The sequence below is a fragment of the Metopolophium dirhodum genome, chromosome 5 (genome assembly GCF_019925205.1).
Source record: "Metopolophium dirhodum isolate CAU chromosome 5, ASM1992520v1, whole genome shotgun sequence".
Classification (NCBI taxonomy): Eukaryota; Metazoa; Arthropoda; class Insecta; order Hemiptera; family Aphididae; genus Metopolophium; species Metopolophium dirhodum.
Genome location: NC_083564.1, coordinates 19,582,282 through 19,605,855, shown reverse-complemented (window position 1 = coordinate 19,605,855; position 23,574 = coordinate 19,582,282). Strand labels below are relative to the sequence as shown.

Sequence of the window (23,574 nt, the reverse complement as noted above, 5' to 3'; positions counted from 1 at the left end):
AGGGAATTTCTGCACAAACGAAAAACCCGGGTTTAAACTCAAAATGTTTAATGGGCGTGCCGGGCACATGGTATAAATATTAATACCGTAATAATGTAAAAATAATATTTCCATAATCTATACATTTATTTATTGTATTTTTTTACCATCGTGTGATTAATTAATTTCACTTACAAACTACTATCGCATCATGACTCAGACGCCCAGTATGTACGTTTTTATATGCTCTTAGCCTACGGACGACGGGTACTATAAGTATATCGTACATCGTAAATAATATTCATTCGTAGATAATAAGGTAAATGATAATTATTCAATATACCTAATGCTGTAACTGGTAATCGATTTCTCCCGATGAGTCTGTTTAATAAATTCATTTTAGCACGTTTTTCGTTTTTTTTTTTTTTTATTGGGTAACCCGCGGCAACATAGGCCATTGGGTGTGGGGGAGGGCACTGTAGGTTTTCAAAATGGGTAGTTTGGTACACATGTGTGTTGTGTTTTGGCAGAATTTCTAATGGGGCACCCGTAGGTTTCTGCCGTGCCCCGGGTAGGGGGGATGGCGTCACTTGTTCTCCGGACATCGTGACTTGCCCGAAGAAAAATGCCACCCGCGGCCGAGGTATCGAACTCGGATCGACGCCTTAGTCCGCTCGGCCACTCCGTCCCCCGTTAGCACGTTTAGTTTTAGTATTTATACGTAATCAATGCCGTAATAGGTACTTATTAAAGTTAGTTAAAGATACTCTGTATGAAAATGTAGTAACGTGTCATGCAAGTTAATATTTTGAAGCACAACCAGTTACAAAGAAATGTATCATCTATATAAATATAATACCATTATAGGTACATTAAATGTACCTATTGTATAGGTATATCGTGAATAGGTAATATAAATAAAATGTTCATTTCTGAAATATACCCGCATACGCAAGTATAGATACAAAATATTTATTAATGTAACAATATTATAATTGTGGTTCAAAATGTATTTGTGTAAAAATTACATTTTAATTTATTAAAAATAATAAAAAGTAAACAGCTCATAAATTATGCATGCTAATTGTATATAATATATAGTTAATGAATATTGATTAGATTAAATTTTTATGGTATAAATCTGTGTACACTGTACACCTACATAATATTTAACTATGGAATTTAACAAAACTTGTTATTTATATTTTCTTTAAAACATACTTTTTGTAGTTTATTGGAAAAGAATAAAAGTGAACATTAAAACTCAAGAAAAAGATCAATTAAACAATTTAACATTATTTTGTTAAATTATTAGATAGGATTTATCCATTTTTTAAATAAATATAATATATACTATGTATTAAACCAAATATAAATTATTTGACTAAAATATAACATAATAATATAAAATTTGATAAATCGTATTTTTTTTTATTAACTATTATTGTATTATTATAATAACCACAAAAAACAATAACGTAATATTTAAAGACACAAAAACAATGATTTTTTTTATGCCTTAGAGCCTAGAGTCTTAAATCTTAATATATATTATTACAATAATATGTAAATAGTATGTTCATATTGCATTCAGAAATCATTATAACTTTGTGCCACTTTTATGACGACCCAGGGATAGTGTTAATTCGTGTCCCCTCACTGTGATCCATTGAACCTCTAAACTTTTTCCGTAAGTTCATAATAACTTTGGACTTGGTCACGAATATAATAAATATATATACTCCTTGTAGATTGGTAATTGCTTTTATAATTACCATTTTGATTCCTTTAATTTGGAAAAACTCAGATACCATAAAAAATAAAAATGGCATTCCAAAAACCAGAAATAGTTTGATGTTTATTACGAATCTGTCAAAAATTAAAATAAAATGTTATTTTTAGTCAAATTAAATAGTTTTTGACTAACAAATCAAAAATTGTTTGGAAGATTTATATTAACTAGTTCAAAAGACAGAAAGTTCTAACTTTAAATTTATCAAACTTTTAGATTAATTAGTAATAACGTATCATATTACCTATACCTATAATATTTTGTACTGTCGTATATTGCAGACAGTCGTCAAAATAATATTATTTAATACATATGTAATATAGGTGGGAATATTTTAAATTGTAAATTATTGACATAGGTCAGGCCAGCGAAGCAATAATGTGCTGAGGCGACTATAATATTTTCTATATAACACCGCCGTACGCGCAGGCACGGCCCCCGTGGACGCTGAGTGATTCGGCGAGGACGTAGCTACGACGTGCGTGTGATACGCCGATCGTAGTACGGGCTAGGCGATCTGAATTTGCTAAGTGTTTTATTTATGTTTGTTATAATACAATAAAAGTGTTTCCGACCTGAAAACCCGAGTTAAACATTATTTTAGTCATTCTTACGTTCTTACCTTTTATAGGAACAGCGCCGGGATATACGTACTATGTGTCAATGAAGTTTTACTAAACTGAATAGTGCCAAGGTATATGTAATCTTTGAGTCATTTCAACTAGATAGGAACGAACTAAGAATTGACAAGCGCATACCATCGTACCTCAACGAGTTAACAGTGTCATTCTAATTAACTTTAGAGAGTGTCATTAACTAGAGAATACGAGGGTAAGGCGTATAGTTGGTTTACCGCGTATTGTCTAATACGGGTGATACCACAGTATTTTTTTTTTTTTTTAAGGTCGGAAACACTTTTATTGTTTATTTACAATTAAAAATATTCCCAACTATATTACATATATATTAAATAATATTATTTTGACGACTGTCTGCAATATACGACAGTTCTATAGTTCAAGTTAAATATTATGTAAATTTTTTTTTATCATCAAATTACTATAGATGCTTATCACTTATATTTTGACTTACCTTATAGAGATTAATGTTTACAGCATAGTAAATTAATTTAAGTGCCCCTACATCATAGATTAAATATACTAGTATATTTTATCTATGCCCCACATTAAGTTTTAAATGACACAGTTGTGCGCATGCTGCAAACAAATTATAAAGCTTACTAGTTTATTATAATATATAGGTATTTAGTATTAGGTAGGTACTACAATAAATATAAGCAATTAAGAAATTAATAAATACTCGATGTAGGCCACCATATCAACTATATTTATAGTTAAGGAGTTTTAAATAATGAAATTGTAGGTACCAAAAGTAGTTAACAAACTATATTCGGTATGTGTCCTATGTGAATGGATATTACCCTTTTGTATTCTTACCTCTCTTTGTAAACAAGAAACATTTCTATTTTTGAATCGGTTTGTCTGAATTTATTGAGTTCAGATTTAATTCTTGAAAAATGAATAGCAGTTAGAAAGAACAATATTAAATTAGCAATCAGCATACCACGGGTGGGTAGCCAGTAGAAAATAAAATTTCCGTAGACATAGACACCTGGAAAAAATATTAAATATAAAATATTAATTATGTATTTTTAACCATCTGCATTATACAAATTTCATATAGAAAACCAGTGACGTCGATGTTCATTCAAAGTTATAGACGCCTATACCGTCGATTATTAGATTTTTTCCCTTTATGAATCCAACAAAAACTTTTTTTCAAAACCATTAAAATAAGTAAATAATGTAAATATTACTGTTGCAAATATAATATATAAATAACTAATATTTTTTAGTCAAAATTTAATTAATAATTTAAAATTGTAGGTAACAATGTTATCTACTTTTCTTTAGAAAATTATCTGTTAATCTACTTACTATGGGTGAGTAGAAAGATAATAATTAAAAACTAATAAGTAATATTATGTATTAATATTAAACCTATAATCATACCAACAGTTATTATATTCAAGCCAAATAGTTAAAACAATCCATTAATTCTAGATTGTATGGTGTACCACATTCGTCCACCACCCACTCAAGACATGTATAAATTGCGCTGATGTACCTAGAGTTCGGTGCCACTATAGAGAATGAACCGAACGATTAAAGTAACAAAGGTTTGTTTGAATAAAATGTCTACCTAATGCATTTTTGTAAGAGTTAGTTAAACAGTTTAAATGTCGAAAATTAAATTAAACTTTTATTTGTATTTAAAAGTTAAGTTACTGCAGTCTTACATTCAGTGCGTTGACGTGCTGCATGGTGTATTATTTAAATTTTTTACAGGAACAGATAATTGGCAAAATTATTGATGCAAAACAATTTAAAACAACATTTCATTTTTAAAACTTTGATTCAATTCTGAGAATACTTAAACATTTTGAAATAGTGGCATTCAAATTTGTATCACTGCGTGCATATAAAATGTCCACGTTGAATAACGCCGTGTCTTAGCGTTTAGAAAATAAGTTTTCTTGGTTTTTTAATTTTGATGGTTTTTGGAGGGGGAATCATATTTGCATTCACCTAGAATGATTCAAGTGATTCAACTCTTATGCAAATTGATTAGAGTAATTTAAAAAGAGTTGTGTCATATTCAAAACAATTTTGGATTAAAAACAATAGGTATTCGTAAAATAATAGTTTGTGCAACAGAAATATTAAATATCGATTTCTTTAAGAGCTTAAAGAAAAAGTTTAAGCATTTTGGTTGGAGTAATATTCATGCTGTTTTATTTAAACAGAAAACCTCGTTTCTTAAATAAATTTTTTAATACACATTATTATAATAAATTTATATTTTTTTTGAACTTATATAATATACTAGATGTGATCAACTCTATATGACTCAAGCTTTGTTCAATTCGTTATTTAATATTCGGTGTATGGTGTGTTCAAAATTTATCTTAACTTTTCTGTTGCCTTGAATAAAAATTTCTGGTTCACAGCAGCAGTGTTTATTTCAGACCTTCTATCCCGGAGGGGGGGGGGGGGGTATGTCTTAGAAGTAAATAATTAAGAGAAGTAAAAATATTATTTTAAGCTCAATTTATTGGTATCAGATTGATACTTAATAATTTAAGTTATTAAGGTATTATTTTTTTTCTAAGAATACATAAATTATTAATAATCTAATTTTGATTAATTATATGGAAAAAAAAATATAACACAATTAACACACATTTACTATACATACATTACTTATACATTATACTATATTATTAATAATACACCGATATGAGCTTAAGTCATATACATTTTAATATTTATTATGTTTATTAAATTAAATTAAACGAATCCGGCGCTGCTTTTGACGTGCATACAAATCAATTACTTCATTTACAGTATCTTCATCGAGTTCTGAGGGTCCTTCTGTGCTAATTTTCATGCAGGATTGCAAAGTTTCTTGTTCCATTATATTTCTTATTTTGTTCATAATCCTATTCATTGTACTGAAATAGCGCTCCGCAGTGGCCATTGAAACTGGTACACACATTAAACATTCAGCAAGTTTATTCAAATTTGTATACCCAAAATTTGCTTTATAAATATATAACAATGGATTGTTTACGCTTTCATCTACCAAACTATTTGCAACATACTTAAATTAATTCAAGTCTATCCAAACATCGGCTGGTTCAAGATTAGGAAAATATAAACATATTTTCAATACATCTTCTTCAGTGATTGTAATTAAAGATTCAAATGATTCAAATAAAGCACTTAATTTAATTAATTCTAGTGATTATTCATTAAAACGTAATTGCATTTGTTCTATCATTGTATCAACAATTTTTTTAGCTTCTTTTAGAATTTTTATTTTATTTTCATTTTCAACTATTTTTCGTGAATTACTAACATTTTTAGATTCTGAGTGAAACGATGAATGTATTGATTTTACAATGATGTGTGTTTTTTTTTTTATTTTTTTTTTATTTTTGTGTCTGTGTACACGATAAGTAGTCGAAATAATGCTTCGATTTTCGACTTCAGTATCTTGTTCGATGGGAAAGTGAATATCGTTGGTGCATTGGGGAGGTCAAAATTTTAATTTCCCAGTAGTTTTCAAAAGCGATGTGAAAAACAAAAGAAAAATTAAGGAAAAACGGGAATTTTTACGCAAAATCGATTTTTAACAAAATCGATTTTGGTTATTGGTGTAACTCTAAAACAAATGACCGTAGATGCATGAAATTTTCACTGGTTGTTTATATTTGCATTTTCTATACACAATACAATTTTGAAAATAATTTGACTTTTTTTGAACTGTTTACGGACATTGTCAGTTTTCAGTTTTTTTAAATTTTTTTTCTATAAATATCAATAAAATTTTATTTGTTGGGTAAAAAAGCTTGAAAATTTAATAGAAGGCTCCTAGGTTATTGTTTCAAAGGCAGATGAAAAAAATTAAAAATCCTTAGTCACAGTTTTTTTTTTATACACGTTTAAAGTTCAAATTTTGACAAAATACGGAAAAATCACGAAAAATAGCAAATTATTTTGATGAGAATTCATAAAAATTTTTCTTTTTAAATCTAAGATTTGAAAATGTAATATAAGATTACTCATAAGTTTGTCTACCTTTATCAAAAAAAAAATGTCTAGAAGAAACTTAATTTAAATTTTTATGAGCGTCTGAAATTTATATTTTTACAACATTTGATATTTACTCGATTTCTCATGTAACAATTTTCTTATTTTATTGTAATTAAAAAACGAATGACTGTAGATACTTGAAAATTTCACTGAATGTTTATATTAGCATTTTCTATACACCATAAAATGTTGAAAATATTTTGACTCTTTTTGAGCTGTCTACGGACATTGTCAGTTTTCAATTTTTTTAGTTTTTTTTTCTATAAATATCAATAAATTTTTATTTGTTGGGTAAAAAAGCGTGAAAATTTAATATAAAGCTCCTGATATATCGTTCTAATAGCAGTTGAAAAATATTAAAAATACATATGCACAATTTTTTTTTATAAGCATTTAAAGTTAAAATTTTGACAACATTTATCAAATTTATAATTTATTAATTATTTTCTGGTTAAAAATGTATAAAATGTTTAACTTTTATGGCTAAAGATTGAAAATTTAAAACAAGGCTCCGAGTAAATAGGTTATATATAAATTACTTTATTCACAATAATATCATCAAATATACTTGGTAAAATCATAGGCTGACTGACCGTTTTCGCTCAGAATCGTTTTTCTTATACAATGATATTATATCATTGAATTCAAATTTAACACCATCCATTACAGTGACCCACTTGTAACCTACTGTACAGCAGAGCGACATCCACTTATCCACCTTTTTTTTTTATTGTATTTATACATTTATGAATTGAATTATTCTCGTCATTTGATGAAAATTGGGCCGGGACATTTTTAAGATGATCAATCGAAGAAGAAATTAAAACTGGTACTGATGATAGCTGTAGGTTTTCTTTTTGTGAGATTTTGCTTAAATTATTGACTGCGCCTAAAGCCTCATCTAGGACAACTAATGTGATTAAAAAATTTGACTGAGTGATTTCTAGCAGAATACCTCCTGCTAGTGAAGCAAGATCTGCTCCGTCAGTGTGTATATGCTCACATGCCAAAATAATTGATTTATAACACTCTTTGACTGCATGAATTGATCGATGTTTACTTAACGTGTATCAATAGTTTCCGGTATTTTCAATTTTTTTTCATTTATAGCTTCTTGAATATCATGAAATATTTTTTCACGTTTAGCAGATTTATGAAATAATTTATAAATATCTTTAGTAACTTGGAGGCTTCGTTTAATTGAAACATATTTATTACGAGCAGAAGTTAATGCTAATGATAATAAATGAGCTCTACAATGAATGTATGGTATTTCTCTATGTGCTATTTCAGATAGTCTTTATCGTACTCCAGTTATACTACCAGAAAAATTTGCAGCACCATCCAAACCAAGACTTATTAATTTTAAATAATCAAATTCTCTTTTTTTTAATTCTCGATCAATAGTTTCCGTTATAGTTTCCGCATTTGTGCCAGATAATTCTACAATGCATACAAATAATTCTCTAATTTTACCACAATCTGTTACAAAACGAATAATTATTGTCATTTCACAAACGTTTTTAATATTTGTCGACTCGTCAGCCATTAATGAAAAGTATTTATTTTTTAATTAATTTGAGTCACGGGTTTCAAGAACAGTGCCAATACAATTTAATATTTCAATAGCTGTATTTTTACTCATGTAAATCGACCTTCACTTTGTTTTTCCACCCACTCAAGTAAAGATTGATTTTGTATTAGCACTACTTTATTTAATAATGGTTCATATTTAGTAGTATGAGGAATTTCTTGTTTCGCCAAAAAATAAACACTATGCATAAAAGTAGAAAAATTAATTCTATTTTGTATTTTTTCTGAATTACTTTGTTGGATCATTTGTGTATGTATAGGTTCATTTTTTCCATGCAAAAATAATTCATTCAAAGCTAAAGCTTTAGCATGATATTCTGAATTAGCGTGTTTTAAGAGTTTACCAGTTTTACCAGTAGCTTTTCGATAATTTATAAATGGAGTACATATAAAAATACTTTTTGATTTTTGTAAAGCACTATCATTACTACTAAGAAATTTTTCACATACCTCACAAAAAGCCCCACGCTTTTTAATATTATAATAATATAGCCAGTTAATCGATTGTTCCCAATTTTTTTGATAAGAATAATATTTTAATACTTTACGAATACTTTGATCTTCTTGATCTTCAATTATTTCAGTGGGTGAAGCCGGTGAAGGTATAACTGGTGGATCATCAACGTTGTCTTGTTTTTTCCGATACATATCTAATATAGGATTATTTTTTCGTTTTGACATAATGGAAGTTAACTGTTGGTTAAAAGTTTAATTACCAACCAAAATGCGTTGAAAAATAACCAAAAACAATATAACTCAACCAAATGCAGTTTGACGTAGTCTTAAATGCGTAATCCACTACACTGACAGTCGACAGACAACAGCACGCTTTAAAAATTACCCACATACGATAGGTACTTATCTAAAATCGATTATATTGACGAACAATTTAATAATATATAGATTACGATTATTATCGGTACACATTAATTGACTATATTGATGTACGAAAAAGTAATACCCAAGATATTATTATATTAAATATTTATTTATTATATCATCTTCGCACGAAATAACTGACAATTCATCGATAACTCGTTTTATATATAATCGCACCATAATATACTATTTACGTAATAATGTCATACTTTTTTCGGTGGGGGGGGGGGGGGTTACTAACTAACAGTATATTATCTAGCAGTATATTATCAGGTAGGCAATCTATACCTGTGGTAGATCGCGGACCCAGTGCTGTTTGTACGTAAGTGTATGTAAAGTATCAAAGTTATACCAAGTTTATTTTGATATAATACGGTGGATTAATATAACCAATTAATACATAATCCTAACCTAACCTAACCGTCATAGGCGCAAATAGCGTTTGAGATTTGGGGGGGCTGAAGCCCTAGCTACTAAATGAAGCATTGAAGCATTGAAGCATTTAAGCATTTATACGAGTAATTAACACCAAAAAAAATGTTTAATACAACATATAGGTATATTGTATACTGCTTACTTAATTACAATATTGACAGAAAATAACACTTACTAAACATTTTTTTTTTAAATGTGCTATTTCATGTAGGTACTTTTAATAGTTGTCAAAATTATATTTTTAATATATAATATACATTATACGCCACATAACTTTTAGGAAAACAATAGGAATTATTACTGTAAGTATGGCTTTAGAGCAACAATTAACAACAAAATAATATAATTATAGAACACATTTTTATTTTAAAAATGTACCTTATACATTTTTAGAGCTGTATTCTTCGGTTAGATTTAGCAAACGTGTTTAATATTGTTTCAGTATCTACTTTAATATCTTTTTCGATATTCAATATTGCTAAGTTACTAAATCGGCGAAAATATGTGGTACATCATTGCCATGTGCGGTTTATTTGGACTCCCCGGATATTCTATTTTTAACAAAGGTGCGTTTAACGCATAAATGCACGTCCCCGCGGCCCGCAGCTCACCACAGTGAAAAGTGATACTGTCTATAGTCTATTAGTGATAACTGATAACCTATTAGTTATTAATTATTATAGTATAGCCCGTATAGGCGTATAAAATATTACGTTTAAGTATAACAGCCAAATGGTATATCAATATGAGCTACAACAACAGACTCCGTAATAAGAAATAAGAATGCTTATTAGTTATTCCTTATTACTTATTATCCTTAGTTCTTGGTAGGTATTATGGTTTATGGCTACAAGTCTTCAATGTACAATAATAATTAAAATCATACCACGATAAATAAAATTTGTTCATTTACGAGGTACATAATCTTAAAAATACGAACACGAATTTTGCGTCATAATCCATTATAAAGCTTAAAAAAAATGTAGGAAATGTTTGGGAGGGCTATTGAAGTGTTTGGGGGGGGCTTAGCCCTTAAAGCCCCCCCCTATTTGCGCCTATGCTAACCGTACTAAAATCCGATGAATAAAAAAAACCAAATTTAACCCTTTTTAAATTAGCCTATCTTCTTCCCAGAGATCTGCACACAAACATTCATTTATATATAATATGGCTGATCCTGCGCACTTCGTAACCCGTAAAAATGACAACTCTTAAAAAAATTGTGTTTGTTCAACTCTCAACTCTTTTTTGGTGTAACTCACTGCACTAGCCACCCTGGTAGGTAATGTGAGAAAATTTATTTTTAATATAATTGAGTGAACTTACCTCTAAAAAAGCATGCAAATTTTCCAATATTGGGTGCTAATTCCAGTAGCGTTTCGTTTTGCGAATGTTGAAATAAATAACCAGTAGATACGCAAATACTTGAAAATCCCCAACAGTAAATATGGTACATAATGGTACGTACTGATTTGGATGTATTTCTGTTTATTAAATTGTTGTATCTAAATTAAAAATGTGTTGAAAATATTATATGCAGTATAACTATAATATGCAGTTATATGCACTGTTATAATTTGTACTTTTAGACTATATTAGCAGCACTATATATTATAATATGGTACACTGGGCAATAATATAATGCACTATTACCTATAGGCTATAGGTATAATACCATAGAAGCCAGATTTTGAATTCAAAATAAAATAAAAATCGAATTTAGAGGGAGTCTAAGCTTTTAATGATTATAAGTTATAACTCATAAACTACTCGTCCTAAATTCAATTTTATGTACCAAAATACTTAGAAAAATATTCTTCTTTTGAATATGAAATTAAAACTCTATGTTGTAATTCAAAAAATTAAAAACTTAATAAAATATAAGGACAATAAATATTAAAAAATATGATGTTTTAGTATAAACGCTGTTTTTTTAACGATTTGAAACTATGTAAAAAAATATTTTCAAAAACATTAATAATTTTTTTAAATAATGAGTGTTTCATGATAAAAGAATCATGTTATATAGGTATGTGATTAAAATAACATATATATAGATATGATAAATGTTATCCCGTACCTGTATAATTCTAATACAAGATGACTTATAAGTTTATTTATAATTATCAGCCTACTTATTTGTGGCTTCAAAGGTAGATCCAGGGGGAAGGGTTTGAGAGGTCAGCTGACATACAGTTTTTTTCCCAGTTAAATGTGGCCCCTCGAAATGGCAAACTACATAATTTTTTTTTATTCGAATTTTTGTACAATGATCAATAATAAAATAATATTAAATAATAATAATGTATAAAATGTACACAGGCTCAAGAATGTTTCTATACAATTATACAATTACAAATATAATTATAAATGTACAAGTATATTAATATGATGTATATACAGACGTGAAGACTGAGTATTGAAGTAAAATAGGACGTACGAAGTCGTGCTTAAACGTATCAGCTTATAATGTACCTAATTCGAAAAACACGAGTATAAAAATATAATATACATATATAAGATTTTATGCAGTTGGCATAGATGAAATTGATATAGAGGTGGAATACCGTTCATTATGTCTTGTTTACCAACAAGTGTACGACGAAAATATTGAAGCTGGAGTAACTGGACCTTTAAACTTAAATGAAGTATGGAAGTTTTGTATTAAATTTATATACTTTGTTTAAAATATTTTGTACACTTCCAGTCAGCAATACAACTGCAGAAAGAAGTTTGAGCCGTCTACAACTTCTCAACAGATACCTTCGCTCAACTATGACTAAAGACCGGCTTTAAAATTTGGCCATATTGAGCATAGAAAGCAAACCATTGATTTTGATAATGTAATAAGTACATTTGCTCTAATGAAAAAGCGCAGAAAATTATTGTAGTGTTCTAGTTACTATTATTTTCAGGTAGATAGGTATTATAGAATATAAATTTTATAAATGTATTATTTTTGACTTTTGCATTGGATTAGAATTTAGAACCACCTTCTCTTGTAAAAGGTAAATCAGTCATTGAAAACAAAATTAAAATAAATATACTGCAAATTTTCCGTAGGTATAAAAATAAAATAATAAATATGTACAATCCCTTCTTAAAATGATTAAATATTTCAGGTAAATTTGTAAATTGCGAGGGCATTGGGTGACTTTGTAATACCTAGTTGGTTTAAGTTCCTACATTTTCGTAAGTAAGGCAGACCCACAGTTCTAAAATCCTGGGTATGCTGTGTGGCTTAGAAGTTTATAACACCACATAAATATACACGCATGATTGATTTACACATTTTATTACCATATTATGTAAGAATATATTTTACATACCTTAACATCCAGTAAACATCGAAGCATATTACATTTAACCAGCAACATGTTGTCATAGTTGCAAAGAAAGCAAAATAACCTAAAATTACACTTTAAATTAATTCAAAATACATAAACAAGCAAAATAATAATTAATAGTAAAATATATAATTTGGAAGCCAAAACATGTATGCTGATAAGACAAATAATAACAGCAATATTTATATTAATTGTTGTTGTTTAGTTTTTAGATGCATGGACAATTAGTTGCGTGAAGTTGCCCCGTGAACGGGATCTCACTCTTAGTCCACCACAAGTCACTGTTGGGCATTTAATATAATAATAATATATAAACTCGTTAGTGTCGCTAGGTTAGAGAATCCTCCGGCGCAAAGTAACATTAATTGCTAATGGTATTTATAATGGCAATTTCAATTGTTTCTGTTTACAAGATTTGAGCCACATTTAATTGATACGTTGTCATTATTACTTAGGTCTGTCTCAATAGGGAGTGTAAAGGTACTAATAATGTTTATAATATAATATTTATATTTTATAAAAAAATCTTTTAAATTTTACAATGATGTGTGTTTTTTTAATATATTTAATATTTTTTTTATATATATTTTTTTTTGTGACTGTTGGCACAGTTTGGGTCAGTGAAACGGTTTCGATTTCCTTCAACAGTATCTTGTTCGATGGCAAAGTGAATCTAGTTAGTGCATTTGGGAAGTCAAAGTTCCCAATAGTTTTCAAAATCGCCGGGAAATACAATATAAAAATTAAGAAAAAACGGGAATGTTTACCCAAAGTCGGTTTTTGATAAAATCGATTTTGGGTTTTGGTGTAACTCTAAAACAAATGAACGTGCATCACACATGCCATTTTCACTGGTTGTTTATACTAGTATTTTCTATACACGATAAATATTTTGATTTGTTGTCAACAAAATACGGAAAAATCATGAAAGTTAGCAAATTATTTTGAAATAAAAATTCAAAAATTCTTTTCTTTTTAAATCTAAGATTTAAAAATGTAATACAAGATTTCTAATAGTTAGTCTACCTTTGTCAAAAAAAAAAAAAAAAACAGGTAAGACATACCGTATGGAATGCACCACGGGCTTTTTATGTCGTCTTCTACCAAATCATAGATCACATCGAAGACGAAGTACACGAGCTGGCAGGCCATGTAGAATATGAAGTAGTAGCCGCTGGCGTTCCGGAGGTAAGGCAGCGTGGCGTATACGATCAGCGTGAGCACCAGGCACACGACAGACAGGATTTTAACCCAAAAGAGAATACTGACCGGTGGTTTGGCATTCGTGCACAGGAACGCCCTCAGAACGGCGGCCTCCGGTGGCCCGTCCTTGATGTAATACTCCAAGCAGTAATCCGTGCCTGGGATGATCCATTCGACGCCGTCGTGGAGAAGGAAAAGGCTGCCGTCCGTGGTCAACATGAACCTGTCGTCCAATAATTCGACCGACAAACACAAGCGTGTGTCGTACGGTAGCACCGTGTTGTTCGACCGGCCCACCGGACTTCCGCCCGCGTCTGTTTCATAGGCGGACAACGTGAACGGCATCTCGCTCTCAATACACAAAAAGTTACTGTTGTGCATAGAATATAATATTATACTCGTTAGTGTCATTAGGGTAGAGAATCCTCCGGGCCCCGGTGCAAAGTAGGTTAGTTACCCTGGCCCCGCCACTTACGATTTATAAATGGAAATTAATGTCAAATTATGTAATATCATTTGTAATCATTTGTAACCACAAAAAAAAAAAATTTGTAACCCACCCACTTCGGCTCAAAACGAAGTTTCCATGTGGCGGGGCCACGGTGACGTCACTACAGCCCGCCATTACAGAAGTTCGACTTGTAGGTACTTGAAAACTAGTGGAGATTATGTAATATCATTAGTAATCATATGTAACCACAAAAAAAAAAATTTGTTCATCGATCCTTTTGACTAAATAGTGCATGTCAATTATTTTCAATTTTCATTAATAAGTACTCACCCATGTTCAATTGTTTACCCTGTTAATAATTTTTTTTGAAACTTTTTATTCTTTAAAACAAATGTATTATTTATTTATACCTTTATATTATATATAATATGTTTTTTACGTTATAATATTATGTAGCTAATATCTATGTTAATATACTCCATAATATATAAAGTATACTACAAAATATAATAAAATGTTAAAAATATTTTTCACTTCGTCAAATTAAATATTGTGCAAAGTTTATAATCAATAATATCTCAAAAACAGTCTTACCTTTTTTTACATTTTTTAAATCTCTTAAAATATTCGTGTATTTGCGTTAGTTCAGTTCTTGAAATTATTATTTGTAACTATATAATATTATGTAGGTAGGCGTCTACCTATATCATATTATTGGTGGTTATTACGACATTATTACGTAGGTACGTTTACATATATTATTATTCATTACATTGCAACACATATTATATGTTATTAATTGAACGTTTATTTAACACATAGCAATACTAACATTATTTGGTAGCTATTCTTAATGTTTTCTTAAGTTATGATGGATATAATATAGTTTCAATCATGCATTAAAGAAAATCGATATGGTCACAGAGAAGAGGATCATTTACGTGGTGCAGGTACTTGGTTTTATTTCAAATGAAAAATATGTAAAATTAACAATATAGGTATTATTTTGTATAAAATAGAATTTCAGCATTAACTTTAAATTAACTTTAACGTAGTTGAAGTATTTAACTCGTGATAATAAAAGCTTCACCTGTTATTTAAGTAAATATTATGTGTATATACTATATATATTAGAGTATAGTTATATAGTATATCAAAGTTTCAATAATTGACCAATCTTTAGCTTTAATGTCGGCTACTGTACAAGCATTCACACAATACGATTCTTTGGAAAAATATTTACAAATATGTTTTTTATTATGTCGTTGTGATAAAGATATTGAAATACCAACATGTTTTATAAGAAACGATGTTAATCATTTTGTACATTTGATATCACAGTTGAAACCACTAAAAAACTCTCGTTATCAGCGTACTAAACAGCTATTTGTTAGATCTATAGCACTTTTAATAACTTGTAATTCCATGAAAAATGCAGAGCAAATATTAGAAGCTATATTCAATATTCATAGTTGCTATGAGCAAATATGATGGACAAATCGTATCAAATGTTGATGCACTAAAACAAGATACCCAATGTAGTAAAAGCAATTAATTGACATGCACTATTTAGTCAAAAGGATCGATGAACAAATTTTTTTTTTTGTGGTTACATATGATTACAAATGATATTACATAATCTCCACTAGTTTTCAAGTACCTACAAGTCGAACTTCTGTAATGGCGGGCTGTAGTGACGTCACCGTGGCCCCGCCACATGGAAACTTCGTTTTGAGCCGAAGTGGGTGGGTTACAAATTTTTTTTTTTGTGGTTACAAATGATTACAAATGATATTACATAATCTCCACTAGTTTTCAAGTACCTACAAGTCGAACTTCTGCAATGGCGGGCTATAGTGACGTCACCGTGGCCCCGCCACATGGAAACTTCGTTTTGAGCCGAAGTGGGTGGGTTACAAATTTTTTTTTTGTGGTTACAAATGATTACAAATGATATTACATAATTTGAAATTAATTTCCATTTATAAATCGTAAGTGGCGGGGCCAGGGTAACTAACCTGTGCAAAATAACGTTAGTTGCTAATGGTATTTACAATGGCAATGACAATGACACTTTCAATTGTTTCTTTTTACAAAATTTGAGCGACATTTAATTGATACGTTGTCATTATTACTTAAGCCTATCTCAATAGGGAGTGTAAAGGTAACCTAACCTAACCAGTCCGACCAAAACACCCGACCACGGAAAAATTAATTAAAACTACAATATTATTAAGAACAGAATACTGATAAGAAAATAGAGCTAGCTAAAATCAATAAGGAATTATAACCAGTAATGAAGAATACTAAGTATCTCATGGTGCTAAATTTTGTTTTCTATCTCTCTCCGACCCACCCATGCACAACATATCTAATTTTTACCCAGCAGAACCAATTCTGTGTCGTTTAAAACTAAAGAGAACGGACTGTTATAAAAACAGGTAAAACAGTTAATCGTTTTAATACATGGGATTTTTTGCAACATTTATATTTTTCGGCGATATAATTATTATTTTTAAATTGTAGTACCTCTTTTGAATCAAAAGTTTAATTAAAAATTTACAAAATATTTTGTGAATATAAAGTTATCATTTTTAATTTTTATAAAAAACATTTTGTCAAAACTGAAAACACAAAGTTTCTCATTAGTTGTTAATTACAACGACCTTAAAATATCAAAAATACATTTTACACAAAATTATTTGTAAAGATATTTCTAGTTCAACTTTTTACGAAATTGTTCTAAGTACTTATTTAGATTAGTTTCAAGCAACTTACACCATGAACCAATTCACATCGTTCTACAGTATTTATCTACGTTGGTAATTACTTGTTCAAATTAATAATAGCTACGTATAGTAATATTTTTAATAATTATTACATAGGTACAACATAAATGTTTTTTTTTTTAATTTGCTTAAATTACTGTATAACCAACTCACAAAAATTAAAGTACTGAAAGCAACGAAATAATAATGCTTAATATATAAAATCGATATGTCATTCCCTCAAAACAATAAATTATCCTCTGTATTTTTTAATAGGCGATTTTCCTCTAAGATTATTTAATAACATAGAAAAAATGATTCTGCGTTAATGCGTTTTGTCTATGTTGCGCGTGGTACAGAGAGAGAAAGCAACGTATCCGGTGAATTGGTCGCGAACAATTGATCGCCGGTGAATTGATTGTGAGTGAATTTATCGTGGATATAATTGGTTGCTAGGATAATTGATCGTCAAATGAACAATTTTAGTTTTTTAATTATTTTATTATAATATTATTATAATATTATTTATTATAATAAATTAAGTTCCGATAATTCACATATATTAACTTTGTTTCAATCAACATTTAATTTTTTTTATTAAATAAACACATTTTTATGTATGTAAAAACTAATGTACTAATGTATAATAAAATTCTATACTATCTGCAATATAAATATAAAAATTAAATTAAAAACCATTTTAAGTGCATTTTATATTGCATTATTTGCATTTTAAATTTTAACTTTAAATACTTATAAAAAAAAATCTTATGTTATAATATACTATAGATACTGAGAAGGATTTATTTAATATTAACTTACAGATGTCGATGCTGAGCTAATTACAGCGAGAGTACTCAAATCCACATTTTGCGTAGCCATATTTTTGATCAAATTAACGGCTTTGGCAGCTTCAATATTTCCACAATCTTGTACATGATTGTGTTGTATTTCTTTAAGTATTTCATTATTAAGAGAATGAATACGACTTTTACATTTTATTTTTTTATATTGGTCACATTTCTATATAGACTTTTCTTCGGTTCCAAATTTTTCAAAAGTATACATATAACCGTTATAAATTAATTTATCTTTGCCTTTTTCACTCTTTATGAACTCCATTATTATAAAATAAAAAAACAGTAAACACACACAATAACGTACTAGCATGGACTAACAAATGCAAGTATGTATTGACAAATTGGTACGACCATCGGAAATCGGAATATAGATGACGATAAATCGATAACGATCGTATAAGCTTATCTAAGTTATTGCCACGCTAGTTCAATCATCTCGTGTGTACATCATATAATAGTATTTAAGATTATTATATCTGTTAATCCCATTGTAAATTGGGTTTACTGTACGTTATTTAAAAATAAATAAGAGTATTTGAATCATCTAAAATAATAAACATAAAACTCGGATGTGTATATAATATATATCAAATATTAACTATGTAATGAGTATAATAAAATAATTAAAAAACTAAAATTGTTCGTTTGACGATCAATTATCTTAGCGACCAATTATATTCACGATAAATTCACCCGCGATCAATTCACCGGCGACCAATTCACCGGCGATCAAATGTTCGCGACCAATTCACCGCGAACCAGAAAGCAAATAGTGCTCTGACATACTCTTAAAGACTTTAACAACAAAAATTAATAATTACATAATATTTTGTTCAGTTTAAGAACACTGTATTGAACAAAATTCATGAACACTAAGTTTTTGCATGATTATAACAATTTTGGTAAATAAAATAATATTACAGTAGGTTTTATTATTTTCTAGCGTCAGTTGTTGGGAGTAAAGTGGTCACTGGTTAGTATGCGCCGCTCCGCCGGTAAAATAGTTCACGGTCATCTTTGTTTTATTACGCGTCATTCCAGATTTTGAAAATTGTATTGCTATTATTTATAAATCATATAGGACTGTTGCAGGTATATACCATTATATAATATATAAAAACAAATGTACATGAAATAAGAGAAATAAAATAATTCATCGTTTTTCCTCAATTGTTATTATATTATAATTATGTTTTTTTTTTTTTTTTGGTATCATTGACTTGTATTATGTACCTATTTAATATTTATGTACCAGCCAAATACGTCTATAGAACATAAGTGAACAAGAAATTTATTGTTGGCATAGGCACATGTTTTTTAAGATTATCATAGTGTAATGATATGCCCACACACCATTATAATAAACTAAAATTTTACAGAATAATAAACAACGGCCAGACTGTCGCTTGTAGAAATCGGTCGCATCAAATAAAACCATTGACAACGACAACTAAGATATCGACACGCTCTCATAACAATATTACGTAGGATGTGTGTGACTTTATTTTATGTTGACGCCAAAGAATAATCTAGTTCCCAGGCCCACGATAATTTAGAGACAAATCCACCCACCACTCTCTGGTCAGCATCCTCGCGTCCGTTCTTTAGCCAGTGCATGAGCACCAACCAACAGAGTAACAACCTCTCAAGTCCACAAGAAACCGATTTCAACGAGCGACAACTGGAGTCCTTGTGCGAGCAATAATCAGTGCGTTCTTTATTTCAATTTTGTGTATTTGAAGTATTATTTTGTTTTCATCTAAAACCTAAAACTCATACAATATTATCTACAATCAACTGCGAATCAGGTAAGGCGTATAATATAATATTTTATGTTGATAGCAATCAATATATTCTATGTGCTTTTTTTCCGTAAAATTATATTGTACGGTGTATTTGATCTAATTCTCGAATACACGATCTCGAGAGCACTCCGAACACCTGGAGGAAGGTAATAGCGTAATTTTACTACTCTAACTTTTACTATTTTAATATAACTATCGACAGGAGTCGTATTCCTATTTTTATCTTATTTCTACGTTATTACAATAGTCATAAAACGAAACTGAAAAACATTTAAAATAAAATGGACGTAGGTATTAAATGGTTATAATATTATATTGTATATTATAATCAGGTTTTCGATTCAAGTCCAAACCAGTAATCCCAGTTGTTACATAACTTATAATATTTTATAATATGTCTACAGAAATGTACTGTAGTAACCCTGGCGATGTACCAGTAGAATCATAGGCGTGCGCAGGGTTTTGTGTCGGGTGCAGCATACATTTTTAACCGGCCCTAAAGAACAATAAGCAGCCCACTTAATTCCTTTATATAGCCTCCCCCCCCCCCGAATTTTGTTTGGCACCACTGTGTAAACTTTTAATATTTAATAAGTTCATATAATCTATATAAACACAAATGGTTAATGTGCTATTGTCATTGTGGTTGTGTCTGTATCTGTAGACTGTAATCTAGCGTGTACGTCAAATTTCTCCAATAATACCCATCTATTTTAGATTCTGAGTGGAACGATGGATGTATTGAATTTACAATGATGTGTTTTTTTTTTAAAATTTTTTTTTATTTTTGTGTCTGTCATCACTCATCACCTTTTAGAACAGTAAAAGTGCTTCGATTTTTTTCAACAGTAACTTTTCTGATAGGAAAGTGAATCTAGTTGGTACTTTGGAGGGGCAAAAGTAAAAATTTCCTAGTAGTCGAAAATCGATTTTGGTTTTTGGTGTAACTCTAAAACAAATGACCGTAAGGACATTACATTTTGACTGAATGTTCATAATTGCATTTTCTATACACCATAACATTTTCCAAATATTTTGACTCATTTTGAGCTGTTTACGGGCATTGTCAATTTCCATTTTGTTTAGTTTTAGATTCTGAGCGAAGCGATGAATGTATTGATTCTACAATGATGTGTGTTTTTTTTTTTATTTTTGTTTTATTTTTTTATTTTTGTGTCTGTCATCACCTTTTAGGACAGTAAAAGTGCTTGGATTTTCTTCAATAGTAACTTTTCTGATAGGAAAGTGAATCTAGTTGGTACTTTGGGGGGTCAAATCTGGAACTTGCCAGACTTGAACCATGTCCTCGGCACCACTGTGTGTATACACACACAATCAAAATTTTGACAATCATGACAACTCCTAACCTCCACCATCCTTTTCCCGCCAAATAACCACAGCACCAGTTACAGCTGTCAATACGATCGGTATAGGCAGTACATATACAACTTTAAACTTATACACAGAGTTGGGAATCATTTAGATAAAATTATTTCTTTAATTATCTTATCTAGATAAAAATAACTAAATCATCAAACTATCTCATCTACATAAATGTAATGGTTATCTGTGGTAATTTATCTAGATAAATAATATAATAGTAAGAATATTTTTAAATACTGAAATAGCCAATCATTTATCAGAACCGAGTAGTGATTCCAAATTCCAATATCATTATAGTTAAAAAAAGAAAAATTTATTGAAATATTGTAAGTTTTATTTTGTTATTTTATTGTTATTCAAGTTGTATTAAAAATTTAAATTGTATATTATTTTAGTTGAGAAATGACATTAAGGATTTATTAATTAATAAATATTATCTAATTAGTAGTTACTAATAAATTAGATTATTTATAATATAGTTTTAAAAAAAATATTTTTTATATAGATAAATGTATGTGTATTTTTATCTTTATCTAGATAAAAAAAAATGATGTTATATTTTATCTTATATAGATAAATTTTGAATGAATTATCTGTTATCTTATCCAGAAGATTTTTTGGTTATCTTTTCCCAACACTGCTTATACATAGGACGCCGTAGACTTACTCGGTGTTGGGGTCGGTGACGGCTATTAATCCGGGGTAGCAGCACTTGTTGACGCACGTGTAATCGTCCCGGCCGCAGTACTGGCCGCGTGGTCGGCACGTCCGGGCCACCAGCTCATCGGACGGCGTCAGGTCGAAGCAGTAGTTCGGCGGCAACTCGATGGGCGACGTGTGCGCCTCCATCAGCCCACGCACCTCTACGGCGTGCACGTCGACTAGCACTTCCGTGGCGTTGCAATGTAGCCGTTTATCATAGAACATATCCAACACCGTATTGGCTGCCACCTTTACATTCAGCCTACTCCGCTCGAACTTGCTGCCTTGCCCGGTCGGCCTGCTGCAGAACCGCACTTCCGGGTCGTATATCCGATCCATTTCACAGCACTTCCTGGCCGGCACGATATTATCCATGGAAGACGCGACTCTGCCGCCGATCGCAACAACGAGAAACGCGACGGTGGCGGTGAAACACGATCGGATGGTATTCATTATGTGCGCACACTGTTTGGTCGGCGTCGGCACAATCACTATCGCGACTATCGCGTATGTCATCCAAACCATTCGACGAGACGCCGCCGCCGACCGCCACGCGCTTATATAATATTATAAAAATGTAATATATTGGTTTTCGTTGCCTAAATAATATTATATTATTGTGTAATGAATTACGATCATTGTTTATATCATGTTAGGTTTTACGAATTTTAATATTATTATTAAATATATTATATCCGGCGGGTATACGCGTAAAATGTAAAATAAAAACACAAAAAAAAAAACACTTCGTTGAACTCCGTTTAAAAAAACAGATCTTTAAGCACTATAAAGATGTGACATTTTAAACATAATGCAAAGTAAATTGAATTAAACCCTCCGGTAAAAATTTAAGCATCAGGGGTGTATAAATATACTAGTGTAAACTTATCTCCCGGGTTAAAATATACTAGGATATAGTTACCTCCACGTAAAAAATGTTTTATTTTATATACTTTATATAAAATTCATCAAAAATACAGAAATATGAAAATTATTTTGTAATCCATAAAATGTTTAGTAACTAAGAGGACGTCACACCCGTAAATCTAGGGAAAAAAATCCCCAAAGCTTTAACTAACCATACTGTTGGCCACTGGGTACAGCGGTCAAAAATAATAATTAATAATAATAAAAATATATAAAATATGAATGATAATTTTATTATTATAATATTGATAAATAGGTACATATATTATATTGTATGATATTGCTATATAAATATTTATTTATTTGTTTATAAACGGATAGGTAGACTCTTTGGTAATACAAATTAAAAGTACAGTAAGTTGAATATCAATTTCACAAATACTACACTGAAATTAGAAAATATTTTATTATAAATGAATTAATATTTTTTTAAATTAATCGTATTCCTGTTTATGAATCCTAACATCTTAAACGGTTTTTTAGCTAAAGTATTAATATGTAATGTACTACAACTATCCATTTCATAATAAAAGTCATAACTAATAAGTAATAACCTTATCTAGACAAAAAAAGTAATAGCACTGCAATTATTTATATTTAGTGGGAGCTAATTTCGATGACTAATTGCGATACTATAATTTATTATAAAATAGTAAGTATTGTATTAAAATTTAATTTATATTTATTTATAATTTGCAATGAATAATGTTATAACAGCCAAATATTATAAGTTATAACTTATAACATACATGCATATAATAGCTATTTAAT

At 29.6% G+C, this 23,574-nt stretch overlaps 1 protein-coding gene across 1 annotated transcript; it reads right to left on the bottom strand.

Moving 5' to 3' along the window:
• Nucleotides 1-1,083: 1,083 nt before the first annotated feature.
• On the bottom strand, nucleotides 1,084-22,401 carry LOC132944231 (G-protein coupled receptor Mth-like). Its single transcript, XM_061013467.1, has 6 exons — nucleotides 21,842-22,401; nucleotides 13,769-14,277; nucleotides 12,687-12,765; nucleotides 10,684-10,862; nucleotides 3,229-3,403; nucleotides 1,084-1,848 (listed from the first exon to the last, which is right to left on the bottom strand). The coding sequence occupies exons 1-6, from the start codon at nucleotides 22,399-22,401 to the stop codon at nucleotides 1,599-1,601; spliced, it is 1,752 nt and encodes a 583-aa protein (XP_060869450.1). The 3' UTR covers nucleotides 1,084-1,598.
• Between the last annotated feature and the right edge of the window lie 1,173 nt (nucleotides 22,402-23,574).